The sequence below is a fragment of the Ailuropoda melanoleuca genome, chromosome 12, assembly GCF_002007445.2.
Source record: "Ailuropoda melanoleuca isolate Jingjing chromosome 12, ASM200744v2, whole genome shotgun sequence".
In the NCBI taxonomy this organism is placed as follows: Eukaryota; Metazoa; Chordata; class Mammalia; order Carnivora; family Ursidae; genus Ailuropoda; species Ailuropoda melanoleuca.
This window is the reverse complement of record NC_048229.1, coordinates 49,118,137-49,140,159: the sequence shown is the minus strand read 5'-3', so window position 1 is coordinate 49,140,159 and position 22,023 is coordinate 49,118,137. Positions and strand designations below refer to the sequence as shown.

At 41.0% G+C, this 22,023-nt stretch overlaps 1 protein-coding gene and 1 pseudogene across 1 annotated transcript in view; one reads left to right on the top strand and one right to left on the bottom strand.

Annotated features, from left to right (window-relative positions):
- The window catches only part of TENT4B (terminal nucleotidyltransferase 4B), a gene marked incomplete at its 5' end in the record, with an annotated part of 68,987 nt that extends 46,967 nt beyond the window's left edge, over window positions 1–22,020 (bottom strand). Inside the window, one exon of the mRNA XM_034639024.1 lies at window positions 21,563–22,020. Coding sequence (XP_034494915.1) covers window positions 21,563–22,020 — 458 coding nt within the window. The remainder of the gene's footprint in view (window positions 1–21,562) is intronic.
- LOC109488847 lies at window positions 9,495–9,881 on the top strand (annotated as a pseudogene).
- Window positions 22,021–22,023: the final 3 nt, after the last annotated feature.

Here is a 22,023-nt window from a genome sequence, read left to right as displayed (position 1 = left end):
GACGCATGGTTCGATTAGCAGTCACAGTTTGGACTGACTGATAGGGTGCAGACTCTCGATACACTGAGACCTGTTATAAAGTAGGATTAAGAAGCTCTGATTTCAGGGGCGCCTGGGTGGCTTAGTCGTTAAGCGTCTGCCTTCGGCTCAGGGCGTGATCCCGGCGTTATGGGATCGAGCCCCACATCAGGCTCCTCCGCTGGGAGCCTGCTTCTTCCTCTCCCACTCCCCCTGCTTGTGTTCCCTCTCTCGCTGGCTGTCTCTATCTCTGTCAAATAAATAAGTAAAATCTTTAAAAAAAAAAAGAAGAAGCTCTGATTTCAGGTAAAGGCGAAGTCATTCCATTAGCTGTGAAACTTGGTGAAGTGACTGAACCAGTCAAGTCCATAAGCAGAGTGGTCCTTAAACAAATGCATGAATATCTTCTACAAGTATTGGATTAATCAGATATATATTCTATGCTCATCTACATAAAAACCCTATTCCTGGGGCACCTGGGTGGCTCAGTCGGTTAAGCATCTGCCTTTAGCTCAGGTCATGATCCCGGGGTCCTGGGATCGAGCCCCACATCGGGCTTCCCTCCTCAGCGAGGAGCCTGCTTCTCCCTCTCCCTCTGCCTGCTGCTCCCCCTACTTGCTTTCTCTCTGTCAAATAAATAAATAAAACCTTAAAAAAAAAAAAACTATTCCTCATCATACTGTAAGAAATCCTAACTGAACACAATTACATTCTGCCAGATCAATCATAAATGAAAATTAAACTAGTCAAAAAAGTCCCAAGATAAATAAAAACATGTGGCATAAAAGAAAAATTCCAAATAACTTTCACCTTTTTCTTGGCAACATTCTAATTTTTAGACATTTTTTCCATTTTTAAAAATTGTAGTAAAATACACGTAACAAAATTTATCATTCGAACCATTTTTAAGTGTACAGTTCTAGTGGCATTAAGTACATTCACAATGTTGTGTAACCATCACCACTATCCGCCTACAGAACCTTTTTTAAAACCACTTTATTGAATTATCATTGACATAAAATATTTAATATTTAATATATACAACTCGATGAGTCTGGGGATAAGTATTTACTCGTGAAACTGTCACCAGTGTCAAGGCCAGAAACACATCTACCACTTTCCCAAATTTCCTCCTGCCCCCTTTTTATTTATTTTCTATTTATCTTTTTTAAGTGTGTGGTAAGAATACTTACTGTAAGATCTACCCTCTTAGCCAATTTTAGGTAAACAGTACAGTATTAGATGTTACAGGCATTATGCTATACAGGTTTCCAGAACTTATTCATACTGCACAACTGTGAGTTTACCCCAGAACTTTGTCATCTTCCCCAAATGAAAGTTTGTACCCATTAACACTAAAATTCCCCACTCTCTTCTTCCCACAGCCCATGCAACCACAATCAGCTTTCTGTCTCTATGAATGACTACTCTCTAGGCACCTCACAGAAGCTGAATCATGCAGTATCTGTCCTTTCTGACTGGTTTCTCTCACTTGGCATGTCATCAAGGTTCATCCACATTGTAGCACAGGTTAGAATTCCCTTCCTTTTTAAGGCTAAATAATATTCCATTGTATGTATAGGCCACATTTTGTTTATCCATTCATCCACCAACAAACACCTGAGTTGCTTCGTTCTGATTTTTCTAACCACATGGTATTGTGTGTGTGTGTGTGTGTGTGTGTGTGTGTATTTATGATGTTATCTTTTTGTCAGAGAGAAAGAGAGCACAAGCAGGGCGAGTCGCAGGCAGAGGGAGAAGCAGATTCCCTGCAGAGCTCCTTAGTCCAACTCGGGGCTCGATCCCAAGACCCTGAGATCATGACCCGAGCCAAAGGCAGACACTCAACCAACTGAGCCACCTTGGCGTCCCACCGTACGGTATTTTGAAGTCACATACAATAAAGATGAGTGAACCTTACATTACCGGCATTTCTTATGAATAAATAAGTACATAAGCAAGCCAGTAAGCAGACCACATTCTAGAACATAAAACACACCTTAACAAATTTAAAAGAACAGCAGTCATATAAAGTATGCTCTGGCATTAAACTAGAAATCAGTAACAAAAAGATAGCTGACGAATCCCAAAATACAATATTTGGAGATTAAACACACAATACTTGGGAGACTAAATAAAACATAGGTTAAAGAAGTCTCAAGAGCTATCTCTAACTAAATGAAAATACAACTTATCGAAACTTGTGAAATTTAGAGAAAGCAGCACTTATTAAAAAAAACTTACAGCACTGAATGCAAATATTAGAAAAGACGGATCTAAAAATCAATTACCTAAGTTTCTCCCTTACAGAACTAGAAAGAGATGAACAAATTAAATTCAAAGTAAGAACAAGAAAATAAAGTTAGAGTGGAAATCAATAAAAATAAGATCAATAGAGAAAAATCAATGAAACCAAAAGGCGATTCCCTGAAAAGACCAGTAAAACTGATAAATCTCTAGTCAGGTTAACGGAGGGAAAAAAAGAGAAGACACAAATGACTAATATCAGAAATGAAAGAAGGGCCAATACTACCATGCCTAAGGACACTAAGAGGATAATAAAGGATTACTATGAACGAGTCTTTTTGATAATCTAGATGAAATAGACCAATTCTTTGAAAGAGACAATCTATCAGAATTTACGCAAGGTGAATGGCACCTGGGTGGCTTAGTTGGTTAAGTGTCTGACTCTTGGTTTTGGCTCAAGTCATGACCTCAGGATCCAAGGCTGGAGCCCCGCATGGGGCTCCCTGCTCAGCGGGAGTCTTCTTGACTCCTTCTTTCTCTGCCCCTCCCCCCACCCCTGCAAACTCACGCTCTCTCTCTCAAATAAATAAATCTTTGTTAAAAATTTAATTTAAAAAAAGCATTTACACAAGGTGAAAAGAACCATCGGAATGAGCCTATACCTACTAAGGAAATGAATCAATAACTAATGACCTTTTAAAACTGAAAACAGATGGATTCACTGGTGAAATCTACCAAAAGTTGGAGGATGAAATTATCTCAATTCTCTACAATTTCTTCCAGAAAACAGAAGTAGAGCAAATACTGTCTAACTCATTCTATGAGGCCAGCATTACCCTAATCCCCAAACCAGACGACATTAGAAGAATGAAAAAATTCAGCCATCATCTTTCATGAACACAGATATAAAAACCTGCAACAAAATATTGGTGAACTAAATCCAACAATGTACAAAAAAATGATACACCATGACCAAACAGGATTTATTTCAGGTATGCAAGACTGATTCAAGATTCAAAAATAAATATATGTAATCCATCATATCAACAGGCTAAAGAAAAAAAATCCTATGATCATATCAACAGATACAGAAAAAGCATTTGAAAAAATACAACACCCAGTCAAAAATTCTCAGCAAACCAGAAACAGAAAGGAAGTTTCTCAACTTGATAAAGAACATATACAAAAATCCTAGAGCTAATATCAAACTTAACTGAGTAGAAATTAGAGACTTTCCTGCTAAGATGAGGAACAAGGCAAGATGTCCACTCTCACCCCTTATTCAGCATCATATTAGAAGCCTTAGCAGATGCAATAATACAAGGAAAACAAGTATACAGACTGGGAAGGAAGAAATAAAACTGCTTTTGTTTGGTGATGACATGATTATCTATGTAGAGAATCCCAAAGAAACAACAAAAAAATTCCTGAAATTAATAAGCCATTAAGGTTGCAGATACAAAGTTAATAAACAAAAGTCAATTGCTTTGTTACATACCAGCAATAAACAACAGGAATCTGAAATTTAAAATGCAATACCATTTACATTATTATCCAAAAAAAAAAAAAAGAAGAAGAAGAAGAAATACGTAGGTATAAATCTAACAACATAACGTAAGATCTCAATGAAGGAAACCACAAAACTCTAACGGAAGAAATAAAAGAAGATCTAAAGAAAAGGGAAGCAGTTCCAGGTACACAGATAAGAAGACTCAAAATTGTCAAGATGTCACTGTAATGTCTTCCCAACTGTATCTACAGATTCAATGAAATCCCAATCAAAATTCCAGCAAGATTAGGTTTGTGCATTATCAATAAACTGATTCTAAAATTTATATGGGAAGTTGTAAAAAAAAAAAAACACAAAAAACAAAAAACAAAAAAAAACCAGAATAACCAATACAACATAGAAGGAGAACAAAGTTGGAGGACTGACACTATCTGACTTCAAGACTTCCTAAAAACTAAAATAATAAAAAACAAAAATAAAAAGAAACAAACAAAAAAACCACTAAAGTAATCAAGACAGTGTGGTACTGGCAAAAGAAGACACAAATAGATCATAGAACAGAACAGAGAGTGCAGAATGAGACCTACAGAAAACATAGTCTACTGATCTTTAACAAAGGAGCAAAGGCAAGTCAATGGGGAAAAGACAGTCTTTTTAGCATGGTGCCAGAACTGGACATTCACATGCAAAAAAATGAATCTGGACATTGATATTCCACCTTTCATAAAAATGAACTCACAATGGATCACAGAACCTAAATGCAAAACACAAAATTATAAAATTCCTAGAAGATAACTTAGAAAATCTAGGTGACCTTATGTTTGGCAATGACTTCTCAGACACAATACCAAAAGCACAATCCAGGAAAGAAAGTATTGCTAAACTGAATTTCACTAAAAGTAAAAACTTCTGCTTTGCAGAAGACACTGTCAAAAGAATGAAAAAGCAAGCCACAGACTGGGAGAAAATTTTTACAAAACATATACCTGATTAAAGGACTGGTATCCAAAATATATAAAGAACTCTTAAAATTCAACAGTAAGAAAATAACCCAATTAAAAACCAAGCAAAACACCTGAGCAAACACCTCATCCAAGAATACACAGAGGCAAATAAGCATATGAAAAGATACTTAACATATGTCATTAGGGAACTGCAAATTAAAATGAGATATTACTACACACCTATCAGACTAGCCAAAATTCAGAACACGGACAATACCAAATGCTGACAAATAATGTGGAAGGGCAGGAACTCATTCACTGCTGGCAGGAATGTAAAATAGTATAGTCACTTTGTAATACAGTTTGGCAGTTTCTTAAAAAGCTAAACATACTCTTCCCATACAATCCAGCAATCTTCCTTCTTGGTATTTACCCAAATGAGCTGAAAATTTATGTACACACAAAAACCTGCATACAGATGTTTTATTCATAACTCCCAAAACTTGGAACAACCAAGCTGTCTTTCAATAGGTAATTGGATAGTGTTACATCCATACAATGCAGTATCATTCAGCAATAAATAAAATAAAAAATAAAAAAAAGAGCTATCGAGCCAGGAAAAGATATGGTGGAAGCCTAAATTCATATCAGTGAAAGTAGACACATAATGCAGGATTCCAATTACATGACATTCTGGAAAAGGTAAAACTAAGAAGACAGAAAAAAGATCAGTGATTGCCAGGGGCTCAGGCGGAGGGAAGGATGGCTAGGGGAAGCACAGAAGACTCTGAGGGCAGTGAAACTATTCTGTATGATGCTATGATATGAATACACGTCATTACACATTTGCCAAAACCTACGAGATATACAAAACAAAGACTGAGTCCTAATGTAAACTATGGACTTTAATGCATCAATCATAACAAATGCAAGTTCTAATTAAGGAGAAACGGGATGGGAGTAGGGAGTGAGGGCGTATATGAGAATGCTACTTTCTGCTCAATTATTCTGTAAATACAAAACTGCTCAAAAAAAAATTTGACTCATACACACACACACACACACACACGCGCGCGCGCGCACGCGCGCGCGCCTTGTAGTGGAGGAAAAGAGAGGAACGGCTACCTCAGAATAGAAGAGTCCTTGACTGTCTCTGTTGCCCGGCCTCAGACATGACCTCACCCACTGACTTTCCCAGAAGGGGGTACCACAAACTCCTAAGGAAGCTGAAGCCAAACTATGACCTTGAGGCCGGTTCCGATCATCTTGGAGCACTCTTTCACGGAGACCAAACAGCCCTTTCTTTACACAGCTGCCACCATGCTTGCTATGTGGTTTTTATATGTAAATAGTGGCTTTTAAAATAAATATTTGATTGGAGGGAAAAAATCACTAGATATATTACTGGTAGGAGTCCTTTCTATAATGCTGTATAGGTCACATTAGCCCAGAGCAGGAACGATTCACACTAAGGTTAAAGAATGTTAGAACAAGAGGAAGAAATATAATAATAATAATAAATAATAAATTTAATTAAGTTTAATTTCAAGGACAAATAAATGTGTTACTCCTGGTTGTTGCCTTAAGGCTGTGAGAACTCTGTCCCCTAAGCAGAGGCTCACAGGCCACTAGGTCTACCATGGTTTTCTTCAGCTAACACAAGCTGAAAGCCCAGGTCAGGGCTGGCTGCGGACGAAGGGCTCCCTTGGCAGTCCCAGCCACCCACCGAAGGCCGGGCACAGCTCACTACGGGAGAATCAACTGCCTTTCCCACACTTCCTGTGCTAGTCAGCCGAAAGCCCACCTGAGCTTTTTGATGCAACCCACCTTGCTTCTTTCTGCTCATCCACAGAGCCAGTCACAAGTTATATCCCTCTTCTCACTTTTACCCCACGTCCCCTGTAAGAACTGTGCCCTTAGGATAACCAGAGAGCTGACGAGGAAATGTTTCTCCTTTCACGAGTGTTGCAGCTGACAACTGACAGAGGTTCAAGACAATAAGAATATTACAAGTTTACAACCCTAATAATGAACTAATAAATACAGGCAATGATCACTAATGGCTACTAGTATCACAAAAAGAAAGACACCTGGACATTATGTGTCTTCTGGGAAAAGTCAGATCACCATCTATGAAGTATTCTTCTTTTTTTTAAGATTTTATTTATTTATTTGAGAGAGCACTCCCCGATGAGCAGGGAGCCCAATGTGGGGCTTGATGCCAGGACCCTGGGATCATGACCTGAACCAAAAGCAGATGCTTAACTGACTGAGCCAACCAGGCACCCCTCTCTGAAGTATTCTTGGAAAAACGACAACCACCACCAAACAAAAAACCATAAACAAGCCTCTATATCTAATTACAAATTTATAGAAAATAGAGGGAGACAAAGGAACATATTAAATTGACACCAAGGGGGGCGCCTGGGTGGCTCAGTTGTTAAGTGTCTGCCTTCGGCTCGGGGCATGATCTCAGTGTCCTGGGATCGAGCCCCACATCGGACTCCATGCTCCACTGGGAGCCTGCTTCTTCCTCTCCCTCTCCCCCTGCTTGTGCTCCCTCTCTCGCTGGCTGTTTCTCTCTCTGTCAAATAAATAAATAAAATCATATATATATATAAAGACACCAAGGGAATGCAATCAGCAAAACGCAGCAGAAAAATCTACAGGAAAAACAACTCAATTTCTTCAACAAATAAATTAATGAGGGGAAAACAGATGGCAGACAAAACTGTAGATTAAAAGATTTAAAAGACATATCAACCAATGGCAATGCAAAACCTCATACGGATTCTGATTTTAACAAACCGTTAAAAAATAATTATGGCACAACTGGGGAAATATGAACATTGGATATTTGATGCAACTAAGGAATTAATGTTAATTTGTTTAGGTGTAATTACAGCATTGTGATTATGGTTTCTTTTAAAGTCCTTATCTAGAGACATATACAGACACATTTATACAAAATGATGTGACATCTGTAATTTGCTTCAAAGTAAAGGGAGGTAGGAATGAACGTAAGGTGGGCTGGTGAATAAGTCTGGCCAGGGCTGATCGCTGCTGAAGCTGTATGGTGAGTACAAGGAGGTTTATTATTCTCTCCACTTCCATATTGTTTGTAATTTTCCATAATAAATAGGTTTTACAAAATTAACTGGAATAATTTCAGACCTCCTTTTGGTTGAGGTCTACCATCCTCCTGGTAGGCCCTGTTCACTATCTACCTCAATTATGCTAAATACGATGTATCCAACTTGTCCCTTTAGAGCTTATCATTTGAAACCAATACAATGTTTTTCTTTTCCAACCCTCCACAATCTTTTTTTGTTGTTGTTGAAGATTTTATTTATTTGACAGAGAGAGACACAGTGAGAGAGGGAACACAGCAGGGGGAGTGGGAGAGGGAGAAGCAGGCTTCCCGCTGAGCGTGGAGCCCGATGTGGGGCTCGATCCCAGAACCCTGGGATCACGCCCTGAGCTGAAGGCAGACGCCTAATGACTGAGCCACCCAGGCGCCCCCAACCCTCCACAATCTAACCAATCTTTCAAAACATTAGCAAAAATCTCCACCCAAAGCCTGCCCTTACTTCATTAGTCAAAAGCAACCTCTCCACCTTATGCACCATCTGTTCCACCAAACCATCATTTTCCAGGAGGCAAGGAACATGTTTTACTGTCATTACTTCCCACAAAAAGTCTAGCACAATAGTTTGCACATAACAGTTGATTACCCAACCAAAAAACGTGTGGATCAGTTCTGGCCTGTGCAGGGATGAGTGGCAAAACCAACAAGTAATACCAAAAGCAGAGGATGCATCTGCAAATTCTACAGGTCATGAAGAATGGATGAACACACTGTGATAGATCCATAAGGGAATATTACTGACATTACAAAGTAACACCAATATTACACACAACAGTATGGATGAATCTCCAAAACATCGTGGTAAGAGAAAGAAGTCAGGTATGAAAGATTACAGAGTATATATTCATTTCATTTACATGAAACCCTAGAAAAGGCAAGTGGTCGCTTAAAGCAAGAGATGAGGTAAGGGGATTGACGATAAAGGCACGAGGGTACTTTCTGAGTGATGGAAATGTTCGACATCCCTCCCTGTACCTTGATTGTTATAGTTACACAAATGTATATATTTGCCCAGTCACCAAACGGTACAATTAAAATGGGTGAATACTATAATTGTAAGTTATGCCCTAATAAATTTATTTAAATATCATAAAATAAGAATTTAAAATTATAAATATTTGTGGGTTTTTTTTTTTAAGATTTTATTTATTTGTCAGAGAGAGGAGAGAGAGAAAGAGGGCACACAAGCAGGGGGAGCAGCAGGCAGAGGAAAAAGCAGGCTTCTCCATTGAGCAAGGAGTCCAATGTGGGACTTGATCCCAGCACCCTGGGAACATGATCTGAACCAAAGGTAGACACTTAACCCACTGAGTCACCTAGGCATTCCTGTGGGGTTTTCTTAAAATTTTACTTATTTGAGACAGAGCATGAGCACAAGCAGGGGGAAGAGGCAGAGGGAGAGGGAGAAACAGGCTCCCCAGTGGGCAGCAAGCCCAATGCGGGGCTCGATCCCAGGCCCCTGGGATCGTGACCTGTGCCAAAGGCAGACACTTAACCAACAGAGCCATCCAGGTGCCCCAAAATTATAAATATCTGTAATAGGACAGACCAAGAGCTTTTACAAATTAATAAGACAGCAAAAGAAAGCCAGGCAATGCTCTTTCCACCATCTTTCCCTGCTGCCATAATGGTGCACACGAATGTCCTGGCAGATGCTCTCAAAAGCATTAACAATGCTGAAGAGAGAGGCAAATGCCAGGTTCTTATTAGGCCATGCTCCAAAGTCATCCTGGTTTCTGTGATGATGAAGCATGGTTACACTGGCAAATTTGAAATCACTGATGATCACAGAGCTGGGAAAATTGTTGTGAACTTCACAAGCAGACTAAATAAGTGTGGAGTGATCGGCCCCAGATTTGATGTACAACTCAAAGATTGAGAAAAATGTCAGAATAATCTGCTCCCCTCCCACCAGTTTGGTTTCATTGTACTGACAACCTCAGATGGCATCATGGAAAATGAAGAAGCAAGACAAAAACACAAAAGAGGGAAAATCCTGGGATTCTTTTTCTAGGGATGTAATACATAATGCGCAAATAAAATGCCTCAATGGACACCCCCCCCCAAAAAAAAGGCAAGAAAAGGAAAAAAAAAAAAAAAGCTGGCAAGGGAAACAAGCAAATAAAAAAAAAATAGCCAATTAATGTGAAAGTATGTGCAAATTATATCAATGATATACTATTTTTCACCCATAAAATTGGCAAAAACTGTTTTCTTTTGTATTGGTTTTAAATATAATATTTAGCATTGGTGAGGATTTAGGGGAAACTGGGATTCTTGAACACTGCTGATCTAAGGGTAAACTGGCCCAATCTTTCCACAGGTAAGAGTGGCAAAAGCCTTACAAGGTACAAATACCCTCCAGTCTAAAACTTTATGTGCCAAGACAATTCTTGGAGAAAGAATAGTCTTTAACAAATGGTGCTGAGACAACTGGATATCCACAGGCAAAAGAATGAAGTTGGACGTCTACCTCACACCGTATACAAAAATGAACTCAAGATGCATCTAAGACCTGGGATGCCTGGGTGGCTCAGTCAGTTGAGCACCCCACTCTTGATCTTGCCTCAGGTCTTGAATTCAGGGATATGAGTTCAAGCCCTGCGTTTAAAAAAAAAAAAAAAAAAGGATCTAAAACCTAAATGTAGGAGCGCGTGGCTGATTCAGTCAGCAGGTGACTCTTCATCTTGGGGTCATGAATTTGAGCCCCATGTTAGGTGGAGAGATTGCTTAAAAAAATAAAATAAAATGAAATGAAATGAAATGAAATGAAATAAAATGAAATGAAATAAAATAAAATACCTAGGTGTAAGAGCTAAAACTGTAAGACTCTTAGAAGGTACATGGGTTAATTTTCATGATCTTGAATTAGGCAGTGGTTTCTCGGATATAACACCTAAAGCACAAGCAACAGAAAAAAAATAATGCACATACTGGAATTTATAAAATAGGAAAAAACAACCCTTTGTACTTCAAAGAACACTATAAAGAAAGTAAAAAGACAATCCACAGAAAGGAAGAAGTACCTGCAAATCATCTATCTAAAAAGAGTCTCATATCTAGAACATATGAACAACTCTTCAACTCAACGAAAAGACAATCCAATTAAAAAAATGGCCTACAGGGGTGCCTGGGTGGCACAGTGGTTAAGCGTCTGCCTTCGCTCAGGGCGTGATCCCAGCTTTCCGGGATCGAGCCCCATATCAGGCTCCTCCACTGGGAGCCTGCTTCTTCCTCTCCCATTCCCCCTGCTTGTGTTCCCTCTCTCGCTGGCTGTCTCTATCTCTGTTGAATAAATAAATAAAATCTTAAAAAAAAAATGGCCTACAAGCACATGCAAAGATGTTCACCATTAGCCTTTGGAAAATGCAAATCAAAACTACAAGGAGATACTACTTCACACCCAACAGGATGGCTAAAATCAAAAAGACAGGTAATGAAAAAAATTGACAGAAATATGGAGAAACTGGAAACCTCATACATTGCTGGTGGGAATGGAGAATGTTAACACCTACTTTATATGATCCAGCAATTCCATTCCTAGGTATTAACCCAAAAGAAACAAAAACATATGTCCACACACAAACTTATACATGAATGTTCATAGCAGCATTATTTATAATGGCCAGAAACTGGAAACAACCCAACTGTCCATCAACTCGTAAACGGATAAACAAAAAGCCACATATTACATGATTCCATTCTTATGAAACGTTCAGAATAGGAGCCCGATGTGGGGCTCGATCCCATAACGCCGGGATCACGCCCTGAGCCGAAGGCAGACGCTTAACCGCTGTGCCACTCAGGCAACCCCTGAACTGTATACATTAAAAGGGTAAATGCGGTGGCATACGAACTACATCTCAGTAAAAATAAGTACAAAAATAAAAGAAATAATCCTGTCTGGAGCAAAGGCTCCTCTAAAAACATGTTTTTTATAAAAAACAAAAAATTAGAAACAAAGTAAATGTCCAACTGGGGATTACTGAAATAAATGAAGGTGCACTAAACCAATGGAATAGCATGCCCACACAAGGCAGGCACACAGAGTCCTACTAAAGGTAATGAGGTATTAAAAATTGCCTTAGAGGGGCAACTGGGTGGCTCAGTCAATTGAGCATCCGTCCAACTCTTGATTTCGACCTCAGGGCTGTGTGATCAAGCTCCACGCTGGGTGTGGAGCCTGCTTAAGATTCTCTCTTTCCCTCTCCCTCTGCCCCATCCCCTGTTCATATGCTTGCATGTGCGTGCGCACTCTCTCTCTCATAAATAAATATTGCCATAGAAATAAATTTTATATGAAAGATATTTATTCTATTAATAGTTCTTTTTCAGTCAAAAAAAGTATGCCTGTGGGGCGCCTGGGTGGCTCAGTCAGTTAGGCGTCCGATTCTTGATTTCTGCTCAGGTCATGATCTCAGAGCTGTGGGATCAAGCTCGTTGTCCGGCTCCACGCTCAGCCCAGAGTCCGCTTAAGATCCTCTCTCTCCTTCTTCCCTCTCCCCAACCCTGCTTGCACATGCGCTCTCCCTCTCTCTCTCAAATAAATAAATAAAATCTTTTTTAAAAAAAGTACACACACAATATTCTAATACCCTTCCCCCCAAAGATGAAAACAATCTTAGGATAAAACCAATTCTAACTTCTGGCCTCCAGGTTGTGAGAGAATACATTTTTGTTACTTAAAAAAAATGTTTATCCTTTATTGGGAAAAAAATTTTAAGTATACTGACAGTAGGAATCCATATTGATAAAAAGAAAAAAGGAAATATATGTATACATACACTGACAGTGTGAAAATATTCACAGCAAAACGTTAACAGTAGTTATATCCTGGAAATAGTATAATGGGGGCTAATTTTTTGTTTCTTTGGCTTAGCTGTATTTTCCAGTTTCTTGACAATTATTATTAATTAGTAGTATTTAAACTGTTGATTTTAAAAACAAGTATTCTAAAGGACAATGGTACTAACACCTCATACCAAGAAAGAAAGATTGAATAACTAACTTCAAGGAGTAAAGACATTAAATTCCAAACTTCATCAGACACCTAACACTTCATTAAATCCAAATTATTAGAAGTTAACTTTTAAAGCTCTACAACCACAATCCTAATGGACTCTTACTCCTGCTGTGGCAGAAATTCAACACACTTGATGGTAGTGCAAGTTACATTATTTTGACAAAAATCAAAACAATAAGGGAAACATGAAGGACCAGATCCCAGTTCTCACAGTCCAGAAACTGGTTCTGATGACACATGGTGTACTTGAGGATAAGTGTGAAGATGAAGCATTTACCCTGCAGTCTGAAGGCGTTGTTCAGATATAAAAATATAGTAAAAAGGGGGGGGGCATCAGGATGGCGCAGTCGGTTAGGCGTTTGACTGTTCGTTTTGGCTCAGGTCGTTATCTCAGAGCCGTCAGATCGAGCCCTGTGTCAGGCTCCGTGCTTGGCGGGGAGTCTGCTTGAGAGTCTCTCTCCCTCTCCTGTCTCCCTCTCCCTCTCTTCGCATTCGCGTGCTTACTCTTTCTCCCAAATTAATAAAATCTTTCTTAAAAAGTACTGTAACTTCACCACCACCACCAAAAACCACCACTAATGAGTGTTTACTCCCCAAAAGATAGCCAAGCCGACAGAAAATAAAGCTTACTCATAACATACAAAAGGACAGGACTCTACATTTTGAAATCAACTCTGCAGTTGTCTTTTTACATATTTCTAAAAAGTGAAAATAAAGCTCTACTTCATACTAGCTTCTAAGAAAAAGCAACATGTAAAGGAAATACTGCAAAGTACTTCAGAGATTAAAAAAAAAAACTTAAAATGAGTTTTACTTAGAAATTTTTAATTAAGGACATTCTCAATACTGCCAAGAAGTTTTTAAAATAAAAATAGAGTTGGGGCGCCTGGGTGGCTCAGTTGGTTAAGCCTCTGACGCCTGGTTTTGGCTCAGATTGTGATCTCAGGGTCGTGAAACTGAACCCCACATCAAGCTCTGTGAGTTCGGCACCCAGTCTGCTTGACGTTCCTTCTCCCTCTTCCTCTGCCCCTCCCCCAATCTCACTCTCTCTCTTCCTAAATAAACAAAATCTTTTTTTTTTTAATAAAATAAAAATTAAAGTTAAAATTAGGTGAGGCTATTTATGAGGTTAGTATGCTACAAGCACAATGAACCATCACTACCTATATGAGAACAACTAAAATAAAATACAGGGGTAACACTAACTGCTGGCAAGCATGAAGAGAAACAGAATCGCACACATCACTGAGAGGAATGCATTAGGATACAGCCGCTCTAAAAGAGTTCAGCAGTTTCTTTTAAAACTAAATATGTACTTGGGGCACCTGGGTGGCTCGGTCAGTTGAGCCTCCAACTTCTGGTTTCAGCTCAGGTCATGATCTCAGGGTTGTGGGATCAAGCCCTGCCATCAGGATCCACACCTGGCAAGCAGTCTGCCTGGGATTCTCTCTCCCTCTCCCCTGCCCCTCGCCCAGCGTGTGCACACTCACTCTCTCTGCCTCTCTAAAATAAATAAATAAAATAAAAATAAATATGTACTTATCATATGACGTAGCACTTTTAGGCATTTACCCCCCAAAAATGAAACCTTATGCTCACATAAAAATGTGTATGCGAGGGGCTTCTGGGTGGCACAGTCGTTAAGCGTCTGCCTTCGGCTCAGGGCGTGATCCCAGCTTTCCGGGATCGAGCCCCATATCAGGCTCCTCCACTGGGAGCCTGCTTCTTCCTCTCCCACTCCCCCTGCTTGTGTTCCCTCTCTCGCTGGCTCTCTCTCTCTCTGTCAAATAAATAAATAAAATCTTAAAAAAAAAATGTGTATGAGAAAGTTTATAGCCACTTTATTTGTAATAGCCAAAAACTGGAAACTCTTCTGGTATATGTCCTTCAATGGGTGAACCATTAAACAAACTATGGTACATCCACACTTTGGAATACTACTCAACATTAAAAAGGAATGAACTATTAATACAGCAAACAATTTGGATAGATCTCAAAGGAATTATGGTAAGAGGAAAAAAGCCAAAGTAACATACTGTGTGATTCCATTTATCTAACATTCTCAAAATAACAAAATTACAGAGATGGAGAACAGCTTAGGGTTGCTCAGGGTTAGAGATGACGGTGCGTGTGCATGAAAATAAAGGGTTAGCATGAGGGATCTCTAAGGTGCTGGTGTAGTTCTGTATCTTGATTGTGGTGGTGTCACACAAATCTACACATGATAAAACTGCAGAGAACTACACACACACACACGTGCACGCGCGCTAATGGGGCATGTAAAATGGGTGAAATCTAAATCTGTCTATCAACTGTAACAATGTCAATTTCCTGGGTTTGATATTAAACTATAGTTATATAAGATGTTACCACTGCATGAAACTAGGTGAAGGGAACATGGGATCTCTGTGTACTATTTTTTTTTCAATTTTCTGTGAATCTGTATTTTCAGAAGAAAAAGAAAAAAAAATCAGATGGGGCTATGCACGAGAAGGCTAATATAACAAATAGAAAAAATTTAACATAGCATTTGGAACATGGTAAAAAGGTTACCACAAACACTCTGACTTTACTGTGCACTTTTAATAAATCAACTAATTTGAAAACACAGGCTTCTGCAGACTATTCAAACTATTTCAGCAGACAGCATGACTGGAGGTAGAATTCTTGAGTTTAGTTACGAGATACTACATGAAATCTCTTATGGACATGGCAAGATTTTTTTCAGACTTGAAACTGTTCAAGTGAATAAGGAACCAGTGCACAACATAAACGTCTCCACACTGTTTCTTCCCCAAATCTTCAACTTAAATCTCCATATGTTCCAAAGCCCTTAGTATACAAAAGTCTCTTATATCATCAAATAAAATTTGTACAATGAAAATAAATATATCGCCTGCTGTTTGGATGCAAATTAATGTAAAGTCTAGCTGAAGGCCGTCCTCAATTTCAATATTCCCCTGGGGAAAAAAATAATTCCATGTCATGTTAAAAATGGTAAAATGAACGGAAAGCCTTTATGGTATTCTGCAGCATCTGAGTCCCTAGCAAATATTCTGAAGGATAGAAAGAACATTCTACTGGCAGTCTTCTGAATTCCTCAAGCAGGCTCTGAGCTGTCCAGTCAGCTCTGTAGGAAAGAGCAAAGACAGGAGTCTCAGACCAGCTGCTGGGAACTGGACCCTCATTCTTCACATAAGCATCCTCTTTGGTCTAGAGCCCCCCTTCGGGATTACTCCACACCTATGTGTGTGTAAGTGATTAATACACAGTCTCTAGTGCCGTGGGTGTGATCCTGAAATAGTTTCCTCCACTAAATATTACTCCAATGGATTCAACAGAAGGGAGAATAGAAAGCTGAGTGAAATTATACAACAGCTTGCTTTTCTATCTTCCATACAAAAAGTGGCTGAAATTTTTCTCAGCTTCAGCAGGTATAAGAATATCTAACTACAGCCATCTGACCTGTGCCCATATCAGCAGGGAAGTCCCTGAGTTTTCTTCCCATGGACTCATCTAGGCTCCTAACGCTAGGATGTATTGGTAGGGGTTTCATGGAAGAAGTTGTTCTATAAGGCCATCTAACACACCCGGCCCAGCACTGTTATAACACACACTGCCCGCCCCCCCGCCTTGGATCCTTCTAGTGTTCCTTTCCTATCCTTCTTTTACTGTAATATCCTAAACCTTCTGTGTGAATCCAGGGTAGACTCCAAAAAGCTCTATTCACTCACTGGTTCCTTTTGCCTTTCAAGAGCTAAAAACTTAATGGGGTCTGAAAAAGACCCCACACCCTGATGTACCAATGATTCTGACAGTGACAGTGTGCGGGTCATGGATTTTAGACAGAAGATGAGTTGTGACGTGGAAGTACCTTAGTTGAACACAGTATACGAGATTTGGGGAAATCCACAAATATGAATTACACTGTTAGTGCAGAATCTACCCTGTAGGAAACCTAACGTCTTCTTGAAATCACCTTTCGGTGCTCAAATGCAGTAAAACTGAAGGACCTGAGTGTTCTAGTTCACCAACGAATTACTGTGGGCTACATTTGCAAAGGCACAGAAATTAATACTTAGAGCAAGCACTTGGAAAAAGGCCTCTACCTTCTTTCATACTCAACACCACGTTCATATGCCTGATCACTGTGGAGCCCAGCATTAACAGCACTCCTACTGATCACATTGTGTAGAAATTAGCAGAAAGAGGCCATAAAGCCAGTGCCGAAGAACAGCGTCAGCATCTTGGACTTACCGTGATCTGGAGTACCGTGTACGTCAGGAAGGACACTGCCCACTGCAGCAAAGCTGACTACGCCTTGGTCCCCAAATCCCAACTCACTGCTAGACGGCTTCACCTGAACATCACCATACTGTTCACTCCAAATACACAATCCCATCCCTTATTGGCAAGAATAACAGCAATGTCTCCCCACTCTGGTTCAAAGCTACAGTGTGATTTTTTAACCCAGGAAGGCAGACAGGGTCCTCTTCACCCTCACCATGTAGCATTGCTCACAGTCATTCGTTCGAGCCCCGGTCAAGAAATTATTCCTTAAAACCAAGTTTCAAAGCAGGGTCTTCTTGATGTCCCACAGTCAAATTCATGCTCCGAAACACTACCTTGAACAAGTCATCCAAGCTTTGAAAAAAAAATATCTACAGATCTGGCAATGCAGCCGACACAAACCTATCCTGATGAGCTTGGACAAGCTCCAAGCATCTTCCACAAGAAGTTTCTAGACACGGGGGGGGGGGGGGGGCATTCAAGACCAAGGACTCTGAATCTCCATAAAGTAACTGTGTTCACTATTTTTTTGACATTGCTTCTTTCTCTATGGTAATCAACAATTAAATCTTTGAAAAGGGTTTATGGCTCATTTTCATGGACAACCAGAAGGAGCAGGTGGACTGCTTCCTACATACACAGCCAGCCTTGGAGGGGAATGAAATCCAAGAAATAGAATAGTGAAAGCAACTTTAAAAAGAAAAAAAAAAAAAAAAGGAACATGAGCAAACTCCCTGAGTCTGTGGGTACACAGAGAAGGCTGAGGTGGTGAGCAGATTTTTAATTTTTTTTTAAGATTTTATTTTTAAATAATTTCTCTGCCCAAAACGGGGCTCAAACTCACAACGCCGAGATCAAGAGTCACATGCTCCACTGACTCAACCAGCCAGGAACCCCTAGTTGGACTTCATTTTGAGAGAGAATATGAAGCCTTCAGGATGAAATCCAAATATCTTACTCCACATTTAAGAAATTTCCAGGCACCTGGGTGGCTCAGTCAGTTAAGCGTCTGACTCTCGATTTCAGCTCAGGTCATGTTCTCAGGGTCATGAGACAGAGCTTTGCAGTGGGCTCTGCACTCAGCACAGAGTCCGCTTGCGATTCTCTCTCTCCTTCTCCCTCTGCTCCTCCCCCCTGTTCCTTCAGGCTCTCTCTCTCAAATAAATAAAATAAATCTAAAAAAGAGAAAGAAAGAAAGAAAGAAAGAAAGAAAGAAAGAAAGAAAGAAAGAAAGAAAGAAAGAAAGAAAGAAAGAAGAAAAGAAAAGAAAGAAGAAAAGAAAAGAAAAGAAAAGAAAAGAAAAGAAAAGAAAAGAAAAGAAAAGAAAAGAAAAGAAAAAGAAAAGGAAAGAAATTTCTATCTTAGAGGCGTCTGGGTGGCTCAGCTGGTTAGGCAACCAACTTTTGATTTCACCTCAGGTCATGATATCAGGGTCCTGGGATTGAGCTCTGCGTGGGGCTCCAAACTCAGCATGGAGTCAGCTGGAGATTCTCTCTCTCCCTCTGCCCCTCCCCCCTGCTCCTGCACGCTCTCTCTAAATAAATAAAATCTTTTTTTTTTTTAAAGATTTTATTTATTTATTCGACAGAGACAGAGACAGCCAGCGAGAGAGGGAACACAAGCAGGGGGAGTGGGAGAGGAAGAAGCAGGCTCATAGCAGAGGAGCCTGATGTGGGGCTCGATCCCATAACACTGGGATCACGCCCTGAGCCGAAGGCAGACGCTTAACCGCTGTGCCACTCAGGCGCCCCTAAATAAATAAAATCTTAAAAAAAAAAAAAAAAAGAAATTTCCATCCTAACTAGTGACCTAGTGGATTAGAGAAAATACATACACAAAAGGAAAAATAAACATAAGCAGGCTATAGCAAGAACATGAAGCAAGTAATTCAAGAGTTCAAAGGAAGAACCACAAAAATGAAGGACCTGGACAACAGAGAAGTCAGGAGTTTGAACTGTATCTTGTCAGGGAATGTGTCAACCAGTTTGGCTGAGACAGAGAACACAGAGACCAAAGAAGATGGGAGAGAGTGTATGTATACAGCAGTCCCACAGTTCCAGTCCACTGTTCATGTGCCTTCTACTCCTCTCCCTATCTGGACTCCAGTCAGTTCAGACACCAGGAACCACTACAATTTGTTGACCTATTAGCTAAACATCAGTCCCCGGAACTCAGAATGCTAGTAAGTTTTACTAAATTTAATCTCAGAATAGTGTAACATTGAGGTGCACTGTGAATTCAGATTTTTAAGTATCTGTACTAAAAATAGCAAAACTTCTGTAAAAGTCAAGATGCAAAAATCCACAATTCAAAACAAGAATTTTTAAACCCAGACACTCTCACAAAAACAGTTAGGAACTGCTTAATAACACAGAAAATTTTACCACTGACATCTTCTAAAGGAAAAGGCAGAAGAATGGAAAAGTCTTATGAAGTGATAAACAGTTTTAAAAACAGGTTTACAATCAGTTTTTAAACAGTAAAACCTCTGGGAAATGGAAATTCCTCTCCTTAATCCCTTTGAGGGCAGTATACCTGAATCAGGACTAAGAACATCGTGCCTCTACCTAAGTTCAAATGTGAACCTTTTACAGTAATCCTAACATTAAATAGCAAGTAGAGGAGAAGACGATCTCTAATCTGTCAAAAAGAAAAGCAGCCACTGTTTTGGATTTATCATCTATCTTTCCAGACACATAGGCAGAAGCTTCAGTAAAACGAAACTAGGAAACTTCAAGGTTTTAGTTGACCGTGATTACTTAACTGGAGCCTATTTCTGCGAAATGAAACTACCAGAACCTTTAAATATCAATTTGCTTGTCACTAAACCACAGGTTTATGCTTCGTCTTGCAAATGCTAACAGGATGGAACCCATGAGCCTTTTATTAAAATGTGATGACCATGGAGAGCGCCCTTGAAGCTTAGCAACAGAGGACTCAACCCTAAAAGGTTCCCCTCTGGGAAAGTGAGGACAGGTTTGACATGTAACCCAGTGCCAGTCCGAAAATGCTTGACTGCATTTTCCATAAAAGGTGGGAGTTGTAATAGTAGCATATAGCAGACACCAGCCCACTAGAAGCAGATGGAACCCACCAACTCATTTTACCCAGACCTCCAAAAAGGTACACAGAACTGTCTATGCTTGCCAAAGCAGGGCAGATCTGAATGGGTGAATCTAAGAAAATGTTTCACAAAGGATTACTAATGGTATTGCATTTGCCTACTGTTGCCCCCAATGTAAAACAGGATCTGGAAAATGAAAAACAATTTGAAAGCTCATTCTCCATACTAAGGCTAAACACACACACACACACACACGCGCACACACACACGGCCCAAATTTTTATTTTACAAAATTAAAAAAGACTCAGTAACCTATTCCAGCACAGGGGCTCTTCTAGAAGGGATATTTAGCTGGAAACATTCCCTGCTTATGTACATAGTTCACCAAGGGTCAGGTAAGATTCCATTTTGTAACAGCTGAACTTTAAACAGAAAGTCATTAATGGTGCAACATTCACTCATTAGCATGAAGCTACCCCTAGAATGAAAAGCATTGGCTGTATCTGCTAGGATGACAACTTTACAGTGAGAAGCTAGAGCCGAGGATCCTGAACTCCTAGAAAGTTCTATCGGCCTCAGAAGAGCTCACCATCTCCACCAGCCTAAACTTAGCTGTCACCTTATTTCTCAATCCCCACAGCAAAAGGCACGCTAATATCAGAAAATTATCTTAAATAAAAAATTAAGAGACGGGCAAAAGGGTCAACAGCAGGCAAAACCTTACAGGGCTGACAGGATTCCTGTTTGGGATTGGGGGAGGGGGAGGAGCTTTCTGGATGTTTCTATTCTTGGCAAGGAAAGCACCTCCAGGTCCTGTACCATCAAAAGGCACTAACACAGAAATGTTCTCAGGGAATCAATGATTTGCCAGTGCTAACAGACTTCATCTTGGGGTGTGTTGATGCGGAGCAAGATGGGGAAGGCTGGAGGGGGGAAACTGGGGAATGTGTGTTTGACTAGGGGGGATGGGAGGAAAGAGTAGATGGATAAGGGGGCCGGGAAAGGTGTGGACTCTTAAGGGGGAGAGTGTGGATGACTAAGGGAGGTGAGGGGAGGATGTGGATGGCTGAGGGGATGTCCAGAAAAGGCCTGGAAGGCTGAGGGGGAGGGGGAAAAGGTGTGGACCGCTAAGAACGAGTGGGGGAAGGTGTGGATGGCGGAGGGATGACGGATGGCCATCAACCCCCAGAGAAGCAGCAATGAAGGCAGGCCGAGGGGGGTGGCCTCGCCCAGGCTCCCCCAATCCACCTTCTGTGGGCGTGTGCCCGGCTGCGCGTGTGCAAGGGCCAGGCCACCAGGCCGCAGGGCCACCACTCACCCCACGACTCCCTGGTTGTAGTTCCTCCGCTTCCACGGGGTCCCGCTGTACACGCCCCCGCTGCCGTCGGCCCGGCCGCCCCCCGCGGCCCGCCCTCCACTGGGCTGCAGCAGGCTGTAGTTGAGTCCGTAGGTGCTGGCCTTATTGTCGCGCTTCCTCTTGTTGCTGCTGCCTGAGGCCGGGTCCGCGGGCTCCACGGCGGGGACGGCGGCGGAGGAGTGTGGGGACGAGGACGCGGAGGGGGACGGGGACGCCGAGGGGCCCGAGGCAGCCCGGCGGGCCCAGGCCGCCTGCTGATGGTGGTTGTTGTTGTTGTTGGTCGTCTCCAGGGGCAGGAAGTCCCGCTGCTCCGCGGACTGCGCGTGGCCGCCCAGCAGGCGCTCCCCGGAGCGGTACATGCCGGCCGGGGCCGGGGCCGGGGCCGCGCCGCCGGGGCTGCCGGTGCTGCTGCCGCTCCCGCC